We start from the raw sequence: 21,905 nt of genomic DNA, 5'->3' as shown, positions 1-21,905 counted from the left end.
TGTGCCAATGCCCTCCTACCTAGACACATCCATCTTGCCTTGACAGCCCTACACAAGACAAAAGAGGGATTATGCCTGCTTAGTTGTTGGCCAGAACGAGATGCTGCAGGAAGCAACGGTGGCAGCTCTGTAAATATGGCCTTCTCACTGAGTTAGTAAGAACAACCACATCTGTGGCACTTGCATGGCTGCTTTGAGGAGGAAATAGTAAGACGGGCTTCTAAAAGCAAGTGGTCATGAAGAAATCCTACCACACTCTATTCTCAAAAATATAGCTGTACTCTTCCCCTCTGCAAGTCAACCATACCCTCATCAAATCTTTCTAAATGTTTTCAACCAAAAGAGCTCTGGCAAGGAAGGTGTAGTCAAAGAGCTTCCAACACAGCTGCAGTGTCTTTGGAAGGAAAAATCGGAGATTAAAGGATCCTGGATCACACCAGTCCAGGGACTAGATAGTTAAAAAACCCCATATATCAACACACTTGGGGTCACATTTTAAAAATGTAAGAACTTTGTGCAGAGACTTTCTCAGCAAACCAGAGGTATTTACAGCTAAAAGAACAGAGGTATGAGATCATATCATCATGGCAAATGAAACAATCCCAATTGGTTTTACTTATGTAAATGTGACAACATTTGCACATTTGTGACAACAAATGCATTCATCTTAAAACAACACTGAACTAAGGCAACAGAAACTAACAGTAAGCACACAGACATGTATTAGCATTCATATGCACACATTCTACTAAAAAAAAAATCAAGTCGATCTAGTCTATTTTAATCATGCGCAAGGAGAATATGAAAAGGGAATTAAACATATCCAAATCTTACTGCTTCAGCTTATTAAACTTCACTGGAACTCTAATGTGAAATATGCCTATCATATTGAGATGCTGCCCCATGTGATGTTTTCAGAGAACAGCAATTCTTCAGGTCCTACAACAGAGTGCTATCCCTCCTGGTAGCACCACAGGGAACACATCGCATGGCCGCCTGGGAAGTGAACAAATGTGACACCATATGACTACCCACATTAGTGATTCTTGTCCAACTTTGAAGATTCAAGTACAAATAAAAAACATCTCCCAAACATGCACACGCACAAAGAAATCCTTTGAAATGCTTGAATTCTTTTCTATCCATGAAGAATATTTAAATTATCTACATCCCAATGCAATACAAACCAAGCTCATAAATTATTACATTTGGAACACGTACAAGGGTTCCCATCAGAGATATTTGCTGTGGTATTTAACCTACTGGCATGAACAGGCACATCATCAGTAAGTGGTGACAGGTCACATTAAAGGTTAATATGTTAGTCATAAATATTGGTACCAGGGTGAAGAGCTATAAAGAGAAATGTATTCTTAATATTTAGGTGTAAAAACGCAACTCTGAAAAAGGCTGAAAGAATTACACAGTCTATAAAGACTACAGAATAAATTACTCAGGTAAAACAAAAGCTGAATCTGAACATGTGTTAATAAACCAAAACATAGCAAAGAGATGTGAAATGAACAGATGAAAACATATGCAATGAATACGAATGGTTAAATTTAAACAGCGCTTTTTAAAAAATTGTATCGCTCCTGTGAAGGAATAGGAATAATGCTTCAGGGCAGGTACTATGTTTTTATGAAGCTCTGTAGAACTGTATGTTCATAGGATTTAAAAAATGCATTTAAAAAATTCACTTTATAAAAACTAAGCAAATTGATAGTGGACTGATGTTCATTTAGCTTTCGCAAATGGAAAACTTAAATGTTAAGAGCAGCGTGGAGAGTCTCTGTATTGACTGAGGAGTAAAATCTATGCTGTAGAAGCACATAATCACCACAGAGATGTCTTTAGCCTGACTGCACAGTTTAAAATCAAAAGGCTGTCAGAAAGAAAAACAGGAAATCAAGTAGAAGAATTGACACTCCAACAGGGAAAAGCACTTCAAGATGCTGAGTCACACAACTTCTAACCAGAAAGCACCTAACTGATTTATGTTCACCCATACAAGTTAATTTGTTAGACCTCTGAGTGTAAAGTCTAAACATCTACAAAGAAATGTAAAAAACACTGCTTTCAAGAGCGTGTCCACATGGCCTGTGTAGATGCATTTGGGAGAAGCTGCCAGGAACTGTTCCTCCGGGAGCAGGATGACACAGAAAGGCTCTGCTCTGCTTTTTCGCAAGCATTCTGAAGAAGATAAACCTCTCTGGTTAACCTGAGGAGCATTTAGAGTTCCAGAGAGAAATATCCACATAGAGTCTGTTTTTAAATCTTTGTCCTTCTACTCCACGACTTTACAAAAAGAAATACAATCAACTCCCGAAGGGGAGAAATGCAGGTATTAAACCTCCATCAGCTTTTTTGAAGTAATCCTGGTTACAGTACAAAGTAGTCTGCCCAGCTCCTTGTGTACAAATGCAAAAGGTCCATGGATACAGCCCATAAAAATGTGAAAGCTGAGATCTGTCATTTCTGCGAATAAATGCAAGGGAGCAGCTTGGCTTGTCATTGTGGCAAATGCAGTTAGGTAAAACAATCTGAGAAAGAGACAGAGAAGGAAGTACCCATATCAAATCACAGCTCTAAGAAGGCTATGTTTATCTCTTTAGAGAGTCTAAATTTAGACTGCTGTAAGCATGCCCCTCAGTATTAAAAACTGTGTAAAGGGAATAAATGTAAATAGTGAAAACCAAAGTAAACCATTCTCTCAATTTTCTCCCATTCCCTTCTCTCTCCATTTTAATAAAGCCAAAGCAAAAAATTATGTATGATCCATGACACCAGTGCTCAGCAGGAGTTAAATGGAGATGTTATTAAATTCATCTACATATAAATGAGAGACTGCTGATTCTACTATAGTTTGAAAGAACATAGGAAGAATATTTAGTAGCAGAAGTATAACAGATGTGTGTTAAAACAAAGATCAGGCATCTTTTATGAGAGTAAGCATAGAAGGAATTTAGAGGTGGAAATAAAAAGAAAGCCGTAATACCTGGGGATCTTTATTTCTTACGATCCTTCAGCATTTTTATTTTTAAGATTTCTACATGTCATAGCAATGCAGTAGCCTTCACACTGTGCATTCTTGAATAACACTGCACACCTGTGTCTTCGTATTTGCAAATGTACAACAGATTACCAAAGCCCATCACTTCTGAACCATCATCAGTTAGGAGCATAGAAAGAGGACATACATACCCACCTTGAAACCTGAATGAATTCCAGATCCAAAAAGGACACAGCATTCACAGTTCCTAATCCAGAAACAAAAGTATGCAAACCACTCTTTTTGCACAGCTGTATCAGATCATGTTCAGGAACTTCAATAAAACTTACAAAGGTTTTGAAAACACTTTCAGAATATTTTTCATCATTTTCTTTTAAAATAAAGTAGCTTAAAGAAGTTGATTTTCCTCTGTTGCCAGCAATCACTTCCATTAGACATTAAGTCTTGAGCAGGATGTTGGACTAGATGACTTCCTGAGGTTCTCTTACACCTTGAATTATCCTATGATACTATGAACGAGGAGTCTATTTCATCAAAGTCAAGCACGCCAATAAGCAGTCATTTTAAAAATGAGAAACTTTTTGCTTTCATTTTAGCATCCTTTACTTCTCCACTTAAACTCCCGTGCAACATAAATCAGAAACATGCTACAAAATGGGTGCTCTCTTATAACACACCTGGCTTAAAATTGAAACACAAGCATGATGCCAACACACTGATGGGGAAGCAAAAAATAATGCCCTATTCATTCAACAGTTAGGTGGTTTTTTACAAGAGAGAAAAGTTCTTGCCTGTAGAAATAAAAAAGCACAGTGCTAGCACACCAAGCATTTAAAACAATTATAAACAATTTAGTGGGCAGCAATGAAATAACATTGGAAGAATTTTTCTGCACAACACTTCTGAACAATCTGACACCATACTTAAAAAAATTAATTAGTAGGAAATTTTCAGACACAACTCTTCTTCTGTTAAATTGTATAAATTAAAAACTTCAGTTTGGTTCCTCATGGACTCCTACCCTTTTTGATGGAACTCAGTTATATGAGCCTTGGAAATACTATACACCTACCAACTGCTAAAATCACACTGGTTTTCTGGTAAATGAAAGGCAACAGCAGTGTGGCATTGTTTCCATGAAGGCTCAAAGGCTCTAAGGCTGGAATTAATATGCTTCTTTGGAGAAAAACAAGAAAAAATATCTACAAAACTTAAAAGCTGAGGCAAAATGCACTTACAGTGTTGGCAAGTTCTAAGTAGCTTCCTCCAACAGAGTTGCTAAAATTTGAGGCCTGAGCTAGAAGTCTCTGCAGAGCAGCCTGTTGAGTCACATTGCTTCCACCATATTCCAACATCTTTTGTAATGTAAAATGACTCTGGAGGTCTGGACTCTGAAGGTCTCTTGCTCCTGAATCGTACTCCCAGCTTTCTCTGGCTCCTGATAAGGCACCTAAAATGGAGAAATGGAAAAACATCCTAGTATGGACTGTGTATAAAGAACACATAGAATCATAGAATATCTCGAGTTGGAAGGGACCCATAAGGATCATCAAATCCAACTCCCTGCTCCTCACAGGACTACCTAAAACTGAACCCTATGACGAAGAGCATCGTCCAGACGCTCCTTGAACTCTGACAGGCCTGGTGCCGTGACCACTTCCCTGGGGAGCCTGTTCCAGTGACCAACCACCCTCTCAGTGAAGAACCTTTTCCTAATGTCCAATCTGAACTTCCCCTGGCGCAGCTCCATTCCATTTCCTCGTGTCCTGTCGCTGGTCACCAGACAGAAGATCAGCACCTCCCTCTCCGCTGCCCCCCTTGAGGAAGTTGTAGGCTGCGATGAGGTCACCCCTCAGCCTTCTCTTCTCCAAGCTGAAGAAGCCAAATGACCTCAGCCGCTCCTCCTAAGTCTTGCCCTCGAGGCCTTTCACCATCTTGGTCACCCTCCTCTGGACACACTCTAGTATTTAATTCTTATATTGAGGTGCCCAAATCTGCAGATGGTACTTGAGGTGGGGCCGCACCAGTGCAGTGTAGAATGGGACAATCACCTCCCTCGACCGGCTGGCTATGCTGTGCTTGATGCACCCCAGGACACAGTTGGCCCTTTTGGCTGACAGGGCACACTGTTGACACATGAATAAGACTGCTTGTCTTTCCGGAAAGAAAAAAGCAAACAGCTCCACCACCATTAGTCCCCATCTTGCACATGCTGACAATGCCAGAAAGAAAAAAAAAAGTAGTAACATTTTCAATGCACAGATCATTTACTAAATTACAAGATCCAGAAGGAAAAATAAAAGTATTTGCATAGACTATTTATTATAGATTAAAACCAGTGTCATTTACAATAGCTAAGGACCACTGAATGAAAAAGTGTCAGTTACTACATCAGATTGAAAAGCAGCACTGATCAAAGAACAAAGGAGGAAAACCATAATTCACCTCTTTTTGTTTACTGAATACCAACACGGGAATCTTTTAGCTGTATAGTTCATCATTTTTTATGTTAGCACTGCCTTTCTTATTACCTCAGAGACCTTCTTGTTTCAGTTCAAGTTTGAGACACATCCATCACAAGGTGTTGCATTACAAATCAATGTAAGAATATGATCATGTAGCTAGTGACAAACAATGAATGCTTCAGAGGAAGTTTCTGTATCATGAAGCTGTAGGGTTGCTGTTTTTCCATGTACAATCCTTCCAATTCCCTACAGCCAGAGATGGGCTTAAACCTTAAAACAAATTTAACAAAATTTTCTTACTTTATCAGTAACTACTTCATCCCTGGGTGTTTCTGCTTCCCACACAACTGTCTCACTCCTTTTAAAATCTTGTTATGTTTTAGGCTCAACAATTTCCTATGGCAAAATATTCCATGGTAGACACTAGATTGTTTAATAAACCTGGGCAGCACTGTAAAATTTCATATGTAACATAATGAAGACTAAAAACAATTAAGTGACTTGTCCAAGCACACATTCTAAATTAATAGAAAAGTCAGAACAGAATCCAGAGCTACAAACCGGAGCAAAACTCTTAAATCCACCATGCAATCATCAAACCATAAGTAATTGTCTGTAATGCCATCCTATTAGTTTGAAAGCTTTTCCTTTTTATGAGATAGTTCTCTCTCAAATATTCATTAGCATTCTAAGTGAGCATTTACTAATCATTGGTTATTACTTATTCAGTACAATGACAGGGAGAAACAATAAACTATATAATGAACTATTAGGAGAACGCCTCCCCCTTGCCAAGAAAGTTGAAGCTGCAAATGTGCAAATAGAAAACCAGCCAGAAGGGGAGCAAGACCTAATCTGTAGCTTTAGGTCAACACTCTTAACACCCTGTAAAGCAGTTATGCATGACAAACTGACTTAGGAAACCCAGAGGTGTTTCCCTGCCTTGCTGTAATGAGAATATGCTAGTCTTTAAACGTGTAAGTAGAAAATAACACAAATACGAAAAAGAATTACATTTTATACCAATATAATTACCATGATTCATTACCACAGGTACAGGTAACAATTAAAGATTAATTCAATTACATTCACACCAAGAGCATGCACCATCATACTTAATCTAACTACATGCTGCAAAGTCTCCAACAGAGCGGAACTAAGACACGGCTACCAGCAATATTTTACATTGAGTGTAGTGTACTGTGACTGGTGACTATGCATAATGTTAGGTATCTCTGCCCTCTTGTGGCTACAGTATACTGTACAGCAGAAAAAAGCAGCAGCTCACAGAGCCGAAGCCGCAGAAATATCTCAGGAGCCTGAGGGAGACAGGGGATCAGCTCTGCCATCTCCCAGGCTTGACAAGAACACGGGAAACAAGTCTATCTGCACAAGCATAGCCACAGAATTAAGAGAGTTGGTTACATCACATAGACACTCCTGTTTTTACAGAGCTAAATATGGCACATATTTCAACAGAGTATGTGCACTAAATTTCTATTACTCAAACGGCACTGTTCGGCGAAAGAGCTTTCACATTCATTCCATTAACAACAGTAGCTTTGTTGAAGACCCAAGTGGCCTTCATTGATTGCACCATCTGCTATCAGATTGGAAGCAATTAACAACAGTCAGCTGGCTCAGAAGTCACCTGTCAGTCACAGACGGATCAGGCACTCCAGGAAAGATCAGGTTTTTATGACGGTATTGTGACTGTATTTTTAACCCAAGTTTTCTTAAAAGTTCAACTCTGTTGAACATACTCATTTAAAACATACATACTAAAAATGCAAGGAGAGATGACTGTTACAAAGGCAGGCATTTCCAGTATTTTATTTTGGGCTTAATCCTAATCTCTAAATTTGCCCACAGATTCCAAAACTCTGGCTGTTAAGATGCTGTCCTCCTGGGTCATGCAGCTTTCAAGTCTTAGCTCTGCAGGGAAACTCTGGAGTTGTCAAAACTGAGATTTCAGTTGTAACTGAAAATTCAGTCAGGAATTAACATACAACTCTTATATGTTGCCGTAATTAATGTACAACTCTTTCTCTTACAGTAGGAATCGGAAAGAAGGGATCATTAGGTGTGACGGCACACCAAAAGCTGATAGCCAACCTGATAACTAGGAATCTATAGTTCCTAAATCTGTGTTTAAGAATTAGTCTTTACAGAACTACACACATCCCATAGTAGTTTTCCTTGTTGCTCTACACTTACAATCATATGAAACATGAAATTTATGTATTAAATGAAACAAAATTGTCATGAAAATTGCCAGGTAATAAGCATGCCAGAAAACTTATGTTGTTACAACTGCTAAGCAGAAAAAGAAAAAAAATTAGTTGCACAATATTTGTATCAGCTAAGTAATATAAAAGCATATAATTGTTTTCAAATTACATAACATTTCAATTCCAGAGTAAGACAGTTAAATCAATCTGTTTTGGACTGAAAGGATACATCGGACTTCTCTAAAAGTGCAGTATAAAAGCTTCCGATTCTACACAAGATTCTACACAAGTATTCTTTTAACTGCCTTCCTAGTGCTACTATCACTTGCCTCTCTTGACCTGTAATTAATTCTGGGTGAAATTCATGTTATAGTAAACATTCAGTACTTAACAGGAACTTCTTGTTTCTAGCCTTTTGTAGAGTACATGAGTAAAGCATCTGAGCATATGTGGATCCATTAGCAGCAGTCAGGTCAATCACAGCAGGGTAACCTAAATCTTGTCTGAAACATTTATTTAAAGATTTCGCCTTTTGCAGGTTTTCCTGTTCATTTAGTTAGCCCCAGCTTTTCCTTATTTCCTTACAATTTACAATTATTTAAACTTTGACATATGATACCACATGTAAGAAAAACAAAGGACAGTTTAGTTTGATGACATGTACACATACAAGATTCCATAATCACAGATAACATTTCAGCTGGTGAATTGTATCAAAGCTGTTTGAAGTAACTTTAATCAATTCCCTCGACAAGTATCACTATGATAGGATACCTTGCCCATCTGCATTGAGACTTCTTGCTAGCTTAATCTTCCTTTATCACCTGCAAAGCTCTCAGTAACAGCATGGAGGTCTGTGTTCTGCTGCTGGCGTCATCTCATCATGCTGATCTGAAAGAAAATGGTATTTCATCTTCTCTACTAACTTCTCTGCCTACAAGCCTTGTACTCTGCAACAGATGCCTACCATAACTACAAGTCTACCCACACAGCCAGGCTTTTTGGTTTGGTAAAGGTTAACTTTACCAGGCTATGCTGATGGACCAAGCATTATGTGATTTCATCTTTGCTCACAGGGTAGGAAAGATAACCCACCAAGATGGTAGGGTGCTGAAGATGTATGAGTGGCTGAAAGGATCTGGGATATCAGGAAAACTGAGGTACTGTAAGATTAGCCCTGCATCAGCTTCTCAAATGAGTCTGGCTTACGAATGGCAAACACGAAGAGAGTTGACAATGTAAGACGCTATAAGCACAACCAGCCTCTAGGTCACATAGCTACACCTCACTCAATGAGGAGGGTCTTAACAGCAGAGATCCAAAGTCTTATCACTGTTTTTCATGAGGTATCAGTGACATTTAGTTACCTAAATTTATTTGAGAGACTCTGATATTTAACATAGAATATAACTTACACATGCACTGGGCACAGCTTGCAGCTGCTTCTGGGAGAAATTTCATTCTAGAATATGATGATTTTACTGCTGAGTGGGCAGAGTTAAGTCCTCTCAGTTCAGTGTTAGCCTCTGGTCTCAAAACCTATTTCAACCAGCCATAATCAGAAGCTGCATAATTATTTTAAAACATTTTCTTCATGCTTTACTACATGTATACAACAATTCCTGGAGATACGGTCCATCTGATTCTACCATCTCATTTCACACACTGGACCACTTGATAGGCATAAAGAGGTTATAGATTTAGGCAATCAGTGACTTTGCAGTTTTTTAAGATGAGCCAGACAGTTCCTCTCTTTTCCGCTTCCATTTTGTTCAATATTCAAAATTCAGATTCTGACTGACTGAAGACAGAATCCTTCTGTATTCCAAAAGCATTATCTTACCAGAAGAACAGCTATTTTTCAGCATTTTTTTTAATCTTTCATTCAACAGTTAAAATATGAAAAACTATCAAAAAGAGTGGGAATTTTGAGCGCTTATTCTATTATTCAATGAAGGCAACAGGGAGATTTGCGAAAAGCAGTAGTCATTTGAAAGCTCCCTACTGACTTCAGTAATAATGGTTTTGGTGGTAAGAGCACCACTGAATGAAGGGAAAACCATACAAAATTAACAAAGCATGGTCATTTTGCACTTAGCAGTCAGCTGAATAAGATGTCAAGGAGCTGGCCTAGCTGTAAAAAACGGGGGGTAGGGCAGGAAACCAAGAGGAATGGAGAATAAGTCTCTGGACATTCAGACATTCAACTCCCATAAGCTGATGCAAAAATTACAAGGGCCAAATGCACTTTAAAGAAAATTTAGAAGTTGAAGAGAGCTCAAATTGCTCAAGCAACATATGAAGTCCAGTAAATCAAAACAACTGGAAAGAAGCTATGCTCCAAAGAGGGATCAACTTTATACTAAGCCAACCTGACTAGAGAAGTGAAAATTATAAAGTCATATTTGGAACTTATTGAAACTATTTCAATTGTGTTCTACATAACATCATGTGTCTCCGTAACACCAATGTTCTCCATAACGCATTAGAAAACAAGTGTTTTCTCTCACATCCTGCTGTCTGTGATATTTTTCCTGGAAGAGTTATAGGAAACTAATGAGGAAGCGGGGATAGCTTTTTTGTTCACAAAAACCTTCTGGTAGAACTGTTTATGTCTGGAATGGAACCTACTTAAAACCTACTTAAAACCACAAGATAACCACAAAAGGCTCTATGCAAGTCAGTGAACCACTCCCATACAGGAATCAAAGACCAAAGGCTCCAGCTTCACAGTCCATGTTTACCACCTGGCACATGTCCCAAGCCTGTCAGCTAGAGTAACTCTTTCCTATTTAACAGGAAACACACTTTAAAACTTATTTATTATTTTGCATCAGATGACAGAACAATGTGAATGATAGCATGGCAACAGAGTGATGATAATGACTGATCCTCGCATCCACAGGTGGGTGAGAATGTTTATTTAAAAATACAGAAAGATGTCTGCTAAACATCCATTACAAGTTCTGGGAGAATTCAGAATAAAACAGCTTTTCTTTTTTTGGAAAAAAAAGTCAGCAGAGGCATAATTTTTAAATGCATTCTCAACGCAGCATTCAGTCCTAGAGAAAGTTCTCATCAGAACTTTTTGCAACTCTTCTCCAGTGACCTAGGAGGAAATAATTTCCTATGGGAGAAGCAGTTAGGGGAAATGAGGAATAACTAAGACAAGGGTTTGTGGGATCACTATCTCGGTCTTCTTCCTCCCACCACACCCTTCTCTGGTTTGATGAACACTGCATAGAAGATACTGTGTTAGGCTATGTTATTACAATCCTTTTCTCCTTAGGATTGGAAGTGAGGATAACAAGCTCTAAGGGAAGGAAGCCACAGCTACACCCCACTCTGACTAACTAAGGCAACTTACTCCATGGAAGAAATCTGTTTCATTAAATCAGATCTAAGAGGAAAATTGAACCAAATCAATCATTTTTGCTCTAAAAAAGAAAAGCTTTGGACTTCTTAGAAAAATGCATCTGACACCTTTGACAATTTTTGTTTAGATGTAGTGTTTTCTTAACCCCTCAAAGAACAAAAAGCTCCAGAACACTTTGATATTATGCCAAGACAAGCAAGTATACTTTGAAAGAGTATGAGCAGCATTTTATATGCCTTTTCTAGTACTAGGAACATACAATACAATGCACATGCTTGATAGCATTACAGAGATCACAAAAATACTCATCAGTATCAAGCAAATGACCTAATAGAGCATAATGGTTTTGGCATGAAAATATGACAAAGAACAAATGGAAAGAGAAGTCAAGTTTTGACTGAAAGAGTAGAATTATTTACCTTTGAGAACATATAAAACTAATACTCACAATAGACAAGAACTCTCTTGTAGACATAATTCAGTAAAATAAATCTTCTCCAGTTACGTTTCTCAATGCCCACTGAAGGCTCATGCACAGTTTTAGTTGCATATCGTTAAGTGTAGTATGTACACCAAGTGCAGTCAGCTCATGCTTCGTCTCCCATGTCCCTGAACTACAGTTATAACATTTTCACTTTCTACTGGTATATTTCTTCAAATCATCACAAAACCTTAATTGTATTTCAGGTTCACTGAAGTATCCTCAATATTGGTACATTCAGAATTCAGGAATTCTGGAATTTTGTGCTGCCAGACTCACTATAGGGTATAACTATAGAGTAAATCTGGGAAATACTTAAATGCACCTTTAAAGAAATTAGAACAGTTTGACACTTAACTAGCACTTTCACTTAGCTAAGTAATATTTTTTTTGGCTTTTGGGTTTTGATTTTTTTACACTCCATGACATATTTTTCTAAGCACATTTTTAGCAAGTATGAAAACTACCTAAAATCTTAAGAAAGAAATAAACTAAATGCCCACATGAAAATTAGGACAGATAAAAGAATGAGCTTGCTAAGAACAAAACCATAAAGTAGACAATCAAAGTTTGTATCAGGTAACTCATTCCTTATAAAGTCTTGAGAAAGTAAAACATTTAGTGATATGTCTAGTGAAATAAAAATTTTTTCTCATTACAATTTCCCAGTCATGCAACACAGCTTTGTGGGTGAAGAAGCTGGGCTTGTTAAACCAGTAGCCCAAGCCATGCATATTAACAAATATTTGTGGAATTTCAGTCAACCAACCTTCTTCAAATTTATTTCAATTACTGTAGAAATGCATATCTGTAAACTATCGTGGTTTCAGTACTTGCCAGCAGATTGGCATTGGCCATACAGGAAATGATGAAACAGAAAACAAAAAAAGCATACTATCCATGACACCTTCATACACCTATCCTTGAATCTGAAATGATTTAAGATTATTGTTGAGACATGGCAACCATCTCCTCTATTCAGACACAAGAAATGGATGATGGGAATGACTTATCAACAGTCTAGAACCCAAGGTCTCCCAGAACGCAGGTGTTGTTTAATTACCAAACTAAATTTTGCCACAACACTGGTGGCTAACAACTGCATTATACTCAGGAACTCAATCTAATATTTCATTTAAAGTTTGTAGTAAGGGAGACAATAATCCTTTTTTTTCTGGAAATTAATAATCTCTAGTAAAAAGGGGTATATAGTAATAGGAAAAAGGGCACATAAAACATGAAATTATGCAGAGGCTAGATGAAGTTCCAACACACCTTCCAAGTACAGTATTTGTATTGTGTGCACTATACTTTTGAAGAAAGTTATTTTCTCTCACATGGCAATTTTCTCTGTATGTGAACAATCAGCTTCCCCCCCCAGATTATCTTCCACTCAAGACAATCTCAATTTGGATCCGACTTCCATTCATGTGTACCAAAGCAAACAAACAAAACATCCTGAGTTTGCTGTCTGTCATTTTCATGTTGTTTTACGAACCAGAGTATGTCAGATCTACACTGGTGATATTAGAATTGGGCAAGGTGAAGAGCATGTCACCGTGTAAGTCAGGAGAGGGTAAGCAGAAATATGCGGAGAGGCAACCCTTGTTTTACAAAAGCTAGAGAGTGGGATGTATCACAGTGCTCATTCCCAAGCCAAACGAAGCATAGCCTCTATGAAAATCCCAGCTGCACCCTTTTGGTTTCTCAAGCTTACCACAGTTTGTGTAGGAAGCATAAACTGGGAAAAAAGTGATGCTGTAATCCAGTTCCACACTCCATATGGCAAGCCACAGCTCCATGTCTTGCCAGTGGAGTTGAGCAAGAAGCATGGACAGCACTGGCTATGCAGTAACATTACTCTGGAACAAGCCAGAGCTGTGGTCCTCTGTAGAGCTGTGTGATGCTAAGAAGGCCAAGTACCAGGATCCAGCTCTAGCTACATGCTTGTGTCTGGGCCAACCATTCTATTGACTCTTGGTAGCAGCAGCTATCAAGAAGGGCAGCTTCCTGGGTTTCCCTGTAGGCATGCCCTGCCCACTGGTCTGTTTGTCTTCCCCTTTTCCTCCAATTTTTTAAGCTATTTGGTAATTTTGAAAACATTTGATAGTGGTGTCAAAGTCTCAAATATACTAAACTCCTGTAAGTTCTATGGAAGGCACAGAGGTGACAGATTCTGTTAGTGCTCCTGCTGAGAAAAATAATGCAATGTGATGCAATGCTCAACCTTGACAAGACATGCTAGGAGGAAAAAAAAAAAAAAAAAAAAAAGAGAGAGAAAACCCACACACACACCTGGAAGAAGGAGGTCAGGAAATTGAAGCAAAGCAAAAAGAGTTTGTTCCTCATACAACAAAAGGGTAAGCTGTGCTGCTCCTGGCTGCAGGATATGGTAAATGCTAAAGACCAACACAGGTTCAAAGACTCAGTTCTGTAAGACAGTATTACAGAAGGACAGAGGCAATGCATGTGTGAACAAGCGCAACCATTTCTAGTTCAAAGTCCCTGAACTGAAATTCAATAGGGAAGCATCATTACATGCTCACCCAGTTCCTATTATCTTCTCTAACCATTTGCTTTTCACCACTCTAAGAGAATAACTGTTTCAGAATAACCTCTGGTCTAATGCAGATTAGCTGTTCTTACATTTTAAAAGTATTCAAACCATAAGAAAGCTTCAACCAAGTTTGTTGCCCTATCAGACACCAGAGAACCTATTCTGCGGGGATGATTTCCATACTTTGTAGATTTGCTGGTGTTTAACATATATTATACATTGCAGATTCAATAAGATTAGTCAGCTGTCAATTACAAACCCCTTAGAAATACAGGTTCATTTGTCCTGCTGCTCACAGAACTTAGAACTCTTATGTTTCTAAAAAAAGATAAAAAATTAAAAAAAAAATTACCTATATTCTGCTGCTTTGCACACAGATAGCAGTATCAAAAGAATATTTAAAAGTAATAAACTGAACCACTTACAGTCAACGTAAGTTCGTATGTAGTTAAATTTGGCCTAGCAGATATCCACAGCTTTTCCAGTCAAACAAATCTAAGGTGAAACTTTGCTCATAGATGTCAAGAAAATCTATGGCACAACTTTAAGTCCATATGAGCTCTGTAGTTTTTAATTAAACATAGCATAAATAAATGTAATCACTGCATCAGTTTCTTGAAAGCATTTTATTTGCAGTAAGATCAAACATGGAATTAATGCAAAGCAAAAGTAATGATTTTTCAGCCCCAACTGGCCTGCCTCTCATGTTTACCAATAAGCTTAATTTGATGCTGAATTTCTACCATTCCTTTGCTTAATTCCCATGCTTGATCCACAATGTAAATAAATTATCATGCCAAATTTTCAAGGGACTTATTTTCAGTAAAGAGAACAGGGGAGTTGGCTATGAATTAATTACTAACTACTAACCTACAGCGAAAGATTGCTTATGGACTCTGGTATTCATAACTGTTTATCTAGAATATGAAATCAGATCAGTAAGTACATGCAGCTTTCAGTGGGACAGGAAGCCATTCACCTGTCTAAAGACGGAATTTACTAATAAACAGTACCATATCTTGTTCATCCTCAAAAACAATGGGCACTAGGAATAGACTATTCTTTATCATGGGAAAAAAATGGCAATTTCCTAATTACCTGTAAAGAGCTAGAGAAATCTATACAACATATAATATAAATAATTCTAGTTCTAGCTTTTACATAAGACATAAAACTATCTAACACTGAAAAACCTGACAGAGGCCACAACTTTTCAGGCAACTTCCCGCCTTAAAACATTAGAGGTGTAGTTCTGCTGTACTATAGGCTCTCATTCACCAAGCAATCCAATTCCATCACTCACTAGATGATTCACACAGATTTACTGTACCCATCATGGCTTTCAGTCTCCATAACTGGAAATAGGACCCACAGATCTGATCAGTAACTGACATTCTTCCTGTGTTTCCTACTGAAATGATATATTAGAGAGTCAGGTAGCATACGGTCATTGCAAGACTCCAGCAACACTTTCAAAAGTTATTTTATTCATTTTTATTAGATTTTAAACAATGTCAGAAGAATATTAACAGAGTTCACATTCCATTTCACTTATAGAAAGTGTAGAATAAGAATTACAATACATTGTAACAGCCTTGAGTTGCAGATATCCAAGCAGCAAAAAGCATCATTCTAATAACTTGAAAAATATCCTTTTTCATGCATTTGAATAAAAGATTAAACTTCTAAATCTATATACTCATTTGATTGTCAAGATGGTAGATATGGATGCAGGTTTGGCTTCCTGAGCACATATATGACTGGGTATTAATAAACCTGAGTCCTGTACCTTGACTAAAACATTCAACCAGTTTCCTTACTTCTGCATCGCACCTGGAAACACAGGAGTAAAAACATTTGTTGGGCAAAGTTGGGCAAAACTATTAGAATAACCTTACCAGTGATTAAAAATGATGGGTGATACAAAGTTCAGTAGTCATTTAGATGTAATTATTTCTTAGGACCTTTTTTGCCAGTTATTTTCTTTATAATGAAATGCAAAAACTATAGGTAACAAAGATAATCTTTTATTTAGATATATGCATATGTTTTTGCACTCTTTGTTAAGAAATTGTGAACAGCTACAAGAAAAGCCTGCACAAAGTGCTGTCTGACTGGTAATCTCTGCACAATTACATACAAACTCACAGTGTAAAAATGTCCATGACAGAGGCTGGATTCCTTTGCTTCAGACCACCAGGACCTCTGTTACTCAGTGGCAGTCAAATTAATTTTGAAATTTTGTAATTCATGCACCCCACATGGATACATGATAACAGCTTTCAAGGATTATCAGCAGCTCGCACATTATGTAGAAATCAGTCTTGAAAAAAGCCCTGTAAACTATTTCGAAAATAATGTTTATCAAAAACAGTGTTTCTTGTCCGAAAAAAAGAAAGATACACACAAAAAAGAACATCCACCAAGTTTATATGTTTGAATTTGCGCATGATGTCTCCCTTCTTAAACAATATTTAGAAAGCAATAGCAAACAGTCAATATAACACAACTGACTCTTTGATCACTAACGAGTACATACATGAGCCCTCAAAGACATGAAAAGCATGGAAGCATACGCAGATCATAAGTCAAGCTTGACTGCAAGTGTAACTCCTCAGCTCTCATTATGTTCATACTCTGTGCAGTGTTTATATCACAGAAATACAGTGGTGTTTCCTTGCCTCTTTAAAAAAAGATCTGTAGAACATCTTGGACAGGGCTGCCACAATGGTTTTCTTCTACAACCAAATAAAGACCAGTTGCATTCTAAACACTCATTATTATTATTCCCTCCCATTCTGTTTTTTGTTTACATGGGGGAGCATCTCTGTATGTTCTCTAATTATTAAAAAAGTCTTACAGAATCTGCAAGAGTCAAGGCAGAACAAGTACAAAAACCATGAATCCTCTATAGGTGTAAAAACACAGTACAGTAAAGTAGTCAGGCTTCATCAGCACAGACCAAAATATACCAAGGCAGGAAATTCAAAGGTCTTCTGGACTTAACTCAACTTTTTTTTTTTTTGGGGGGGGTGGGGAATTATGAAAAGAAATATGAATTCACTCACCAACTTTAAAAATGCATTAAATTACTCTTGTACAACTAACAGAAATTGGCAAATAGGAAAAAAGAGTAGGGATTGAATTGTATACATTAACATATTTGAATGTTCATCTATGACTATTTTTTAGCAGCAATTAATAAGATTTCTTTGTGGGATAGATCTGCATTACAATCTCAGAATGTTTCTCCAGTAAAGCTTAGGTCCTATCCTTTACCCTTGATTATTACAAACCATAATTATTAGGCTGGTTTGTCTACAAAATAAGATTTTAAACCCCAAGTTGCCAGAAATCTGGTCAGCAAACAGGGAAACTTTGTATAGCAGTCTGAGGGCAGAAGAAGTTTTCTGTTTTGCAGGAAAATACAACTGTGGCAGCATTGAAAAAACAGCCAACAGAGGCAGAATTGTAAGAGCTAGGGAACACACATCATCCTTAATCCAATTAAAAAAGATATTAGGCACGATCTTGGTTTTGAAGTGTTGTCTGATACAGCTCCTGGAAGAGATTCATAGGCTGGAAATGTAATTGAACCCAAGGATTATGAAGATTCAGTATAGACAGCGATGGAAAAACGGGCATAGAAACTATGGAGTTAATAGTCTTGCAATTCAAGAATATGTATGGAAGATGGATAAACAGAGGAAATGTTAACAACAAAATACATGTACTACAAAATATGACTATGAAGACAGTAAAAGAGATGAGATGGAGAATAAACAGAGCTATGAAACAGATTTGCTATGTTGAGAAGCCAAAAAGAAAAGCCAATGAGCATGAGATGACGGGATGGTGAGGGAGAAGTGCAGTCAATCAAAAAGCAGGAAGATATGGAATTCACCAGGGATACAAAGCAAACAAGGAAAATTTGAATGCCTGAGATGACCAGCCAAAAACATGTGCAGAGTTACTAGAAGACAGAAAAACATGCTAAACCCACCCCCCAAAAATAAATAAATAAACCCAAACACCAAAACAAACCCCCAAACCAACACATGCCCAGTTTTACATTCTAGGAGACTTACTACTGAAAAAATAAAGACAGGTGTGACTGACCAGTAAACCCCTACTATAGAAGAAGGCTCAGAGGAGATGGGCCAGGGCGATATCAGGGAATAATGCAGGGTTTTATGGCTCACAGCTGTTGCAAAGAAGCTGACTTGATCTCAACACCAAGGGGACCCGAGGGTGGTCTTTGCTTTAGATAAACAGCTATCAACAGCTGAGTGGATCAACTGGTGGTGTGTTTCTCCCTGACTTCATTAAAAGAGTGTGAATGTCTCCCTGAGTTAGCCAGGCCAACATGGGGGTGGTGTGTACATGGCTCAGCCCAACATAGAGACTATGAAAATGTAAACAACTAACAAAAGAATTTCAAAGAGAGCAATGGGCTTGAGCTGGTTTCAACCCACGTCTTCCCAGCGAGACTGGGGATGCCCAGTGTCATGATGGTGAGCATACTAGAGCGCCTGGTAACCGGAATCACGTTGGTATTGTGATTGAACTGTGTATTGCAATTGCTATATTCTGCTATGTGTAACTTATGTCTGTATTGTGTTTTCAGTATGTTTTGTATCACTCTGCTAAATCAGAAATCCCATGTAACATCAACTATCTTCAAATAAGTAAATCTGATGTTAAACATGACATCCTCCACACGTGGAATATCTAAAAGAACCTGGTCAGAGAGTACTAGACTCTCACAACAGGTCACTTACATGAGGAGCCAGAACACAGATAAGTAAACTCTCCAGGAAGATGTACGAAGTATACCCGACTGTAAAAAACATTCCTAACTTAATGTAGGACACATGGAAAGAAAAACTATTGGGATGACTAATAGAGGATCTCTCATTAAAAAAGTATTTTAGAAAAATCTAGGCTCATGTAGTCTAAGCAAAAGGTTGAGCGGACACAGCTCTTACTAAATACAATCAGTGGTACTGACATCATCTCCCTGAAGCATGGATGTAGGTCAGTTCTAGATCATAGGCTAGCGGTCATGTTTAGCTAGTATGCAGCTGCAGTAGGGAGCTAGAGTACTGACATCTCCAGCTTTTTCCACTGTACCTTGCATTTTGGGATTTTTGACCACAGAAGCTGTCCCCTCTGGTCTCTTGCATCTGTTACAGGGTGAAAGGAAGCATTTTGTAGGTGTTAACATTTCTGCTCTAATGCCGATTGATCACAGTGCTATCAAGGATGGGCTCAATGACACAGACAAACCCTTCTACATCCATGTTCCTGTAGATGGCATGGCAAGGGTTTTTTTCCTTTTTTTTTTGTCCTGGGTGGAGGGCAGGCAAAAGGAAAGGAGAATTTTTGTATTGTCTAAATCACAAGGCACTTCCAGCATTCAGATCCCCAACTAAGTGGAATGATTTTTTAAAGCATCCAAGAAACATCCACATTCCTACAGTATATTACATCTGAAAGACAAAAGACTAAGATTATTTCTCTCCTCATTTTTAATATTTCTACCTACCTATCTGTCTGGGCTTTACAGACAACAAAGAGTTCACTGGATCTTCAGTTATCAGCTGAGCTCTGCAGCTCTTGTCCTTTCAAGAAAGATCATTGTCTTGCGCAACTAGGGTTTTTAGAAGAGGATGCTCTGCACACATTCTAGTCTATATACCGATGACCAGACTGCATCAGTTACAACAGCACTGTAATATATGATGAAATTATGCCACAGATATTCACAAAGCCCTTTAGGAGAAATCCTAATGCCAGTAAAATTGGCAACAAAACCCACAGAGTTTATCTTTTGTTAAATTACACCAACATGATATTTAAAAGTCATACCTACCTAAACTGTTATTGCTGCTAGTTGGCCAGGAAGCTATCCTATCCCTTAACTTTTTCTTTTTACAAGAGTCATCCGATATCACAGAAAGCTCCACTTCCTCCTTCCTGATTTCTCGTACCAGTTCCATGCGGCACTGACTAAAATCCTGGAAGGAAATTTTTCCATTTTCGTCTGCTCCCAGCTGGTGCATGATCTCCGCGACAGACTCCTCCATATTCAGCTGGCGGCACACCATCAGCAAGTCATTCCTAAGGATATTTTTAGAGGGAAAAGGGGGGTGGGGGATATGAAAGTGGAAGATTGGAGAAGTGGGAACAGAGAAGAAAAAAAACCAACAATTTAGTTTAGAAGAAAAGGAATACTAACTCTGTTTAATCTGAAAATGCATTAATGCACAGACATTTAAAACCAATAAGCTAACTATTGTTTCTGTCAATCCAACGAAGGAACTATGAGGTTGACAAGAAATTACAACACAGAAAAACTATGGAAAAGAAAAGAACATTTTTCTTTAAGTGTTAACCTCTATTTTCATGCTATCATTAACACTTCTACTAGCAGAGATGGACACAAGGGAGAGCTGAATCCTGCTGTTGATCTTCACAGTATCTTCTGAAAAGGTGACATAATAAGGATTTAAATAATTATCTTCTGACTAGAACAATGGCTACTTAAATTTCCATTTTACTCAGAACACGCCAAGGAAATTTCTTTTGCCACTAAACAGCAGTAAGCTAAAGATGAAAAACATACGAGAGACAAAGAAAACAGCAGAAAAGAGAAATACTATTTCCATTAACTGGCTTCAAGCCTGTCTCCAAACATTCTGACTACAAAACCCTCTTAAGAAGCTTGCTTGGTCCAATTGTTTAATGAAACTCACAAAAGGGGGAGGAGCACTATGAAAAATACTCTGGCACCGACTGCAAGTGGCCAAAAGACAGCTGCAACCAAATCAGCGTGGAAGATACTTACAGCATACGATACACTTACGAATTTATAAAATGTGCTTTTAGGAGAGATGCATGCAAATAGCCCTAAACATACTATTCAGGCAAAAAATTCATCAACACTATGACAAATGCCATTTTCTATTTTGTGTGAAGACAAGAACCTCAAGAACATACCTAAGGCTTAATTTGGGGTATAACACTAGTCTCAGGAGAAAATATTCTGAGGAGTTTGTTCCCCACCACTCTTTTTTCTTTTTCAAAACTGAGGTAAGATTAAGTATTTTGAAAGAATTCTCAACAGTAGCAGTTGGTAAAAAAAAAAAAAAAAATCATGAATCAGAAGTTGATAACTAAGGAAAGAAAGGTGAATAACCATTAACAAGTCTATTCAGGGAACAACAGGAAAAAAGGTATTGGATGTGAATTGGATATGAATGTAAGTGGCCTATTAGACAAACACCGGACGCTCTCCAACAGTGGCAGATGTGTAGCTCAGTGAAATTCCTCAGTCATTTGCTGCATCAGAGACTAAATCAACCCATCAGAAAAGGGAGCGTTTTTTTGAAGGTACTGTCATACTGTCTTTTTTCAAAATGTAAACCACTAAAAAACCCACTGCTGTTCTTAGGCAAACACAACTCTGCAACTGTAAACCCAGACCAAATAATTTTCCTGAGCATACAGAGAAAACACCTCTGCTCCTTTCCAGATGCTCATAGTTTTCATAAACAGCAGGAGACAAAGTTGATAGACTCAGGCCTGCCTCATTCTGCTGCTACTCGGAGAGACTCAGCCACCAAAAAAAGGGAGAGCCAAAAGACCCTCTTTCATCCTCTTTTCTTCCCATTCCTCTCCCACCTAGCCCCATCTCACTTTAGAAAGGAAGAGGCATGGGGAGAGAAGAGGAAACAAAATCTTGAAACAACTTTTCCAGAAACTGAAGGAAGGCAGATA

The 21,905-nt window shown here is 38.0% G+C and overlaps 1 protein-coding gene across 1 annotated transcript; it reads right to left on the bottom strand.

Moving 5' to 3' along the window:
- Positions 1-926: 926 nt before the first annotated feature.
- LOC103903047 lies at positions 927-20,242 on the bottom strand. Its single transcript, XM_009284175.1, has 4 exons — positions 19,999-20,242; positions 4,252-4,463; positions 3,209-3,260; positions 927-996 (listed from the first exon to the last, which is right to left on the bottom strand). Exons 1-3 carry the CDS (start codon positions 20,231-20,233, stop codon positions 3,252-3,254), a joined length of 456 nt encoding a protein of 151 aa, XP_009282450.1. The 5' UTR covers positions 20,234-20,242; the 3' UTR covers positions 927-996; positions 3,209-3,251.
- Positions 20,243-21,905: the final 1,663 nt, after the last annotated feature.

This window comes from Aptenodytes forsteri, unplaced genomic scaffold (genome assembly GCF_000699145.1).
Source record: "Aptenodytes forsteri isolate BGI_AS27 unplaced genomic scaffold, ASM69914v1 Scaffold69, whole genome shotgun sequence".
Lineage (NCBI taxonomy): Eukaryota > Metazoa > Chordata > Aves > Sphenisciformes > Spheniscidae > Aptenodytes > Aptenodytes forsteri.
Note: the sequence above shows the minus strand (reverse complement) of the source record. Positions and strands in the feature narration are given on the sequence as shown.

Bases quoted from the DNA above. Each gene is read 5' to 3' on its own strand.
- LOC103903047 (XM_009284175.1), bottom strand. From the start codon at position 20,233: ATGGTGTGCCGCCAGCTGAATATGGAGGAGTCTGTCGCGGAGATCATG. The intron at 4,464-19,998 runs GTAGGTATGACT...TCTCCATTTTAG, and splicing joins TAGCAGCAATAACAGTTTAG to GTGCCTTATCAGGAGCCAGA.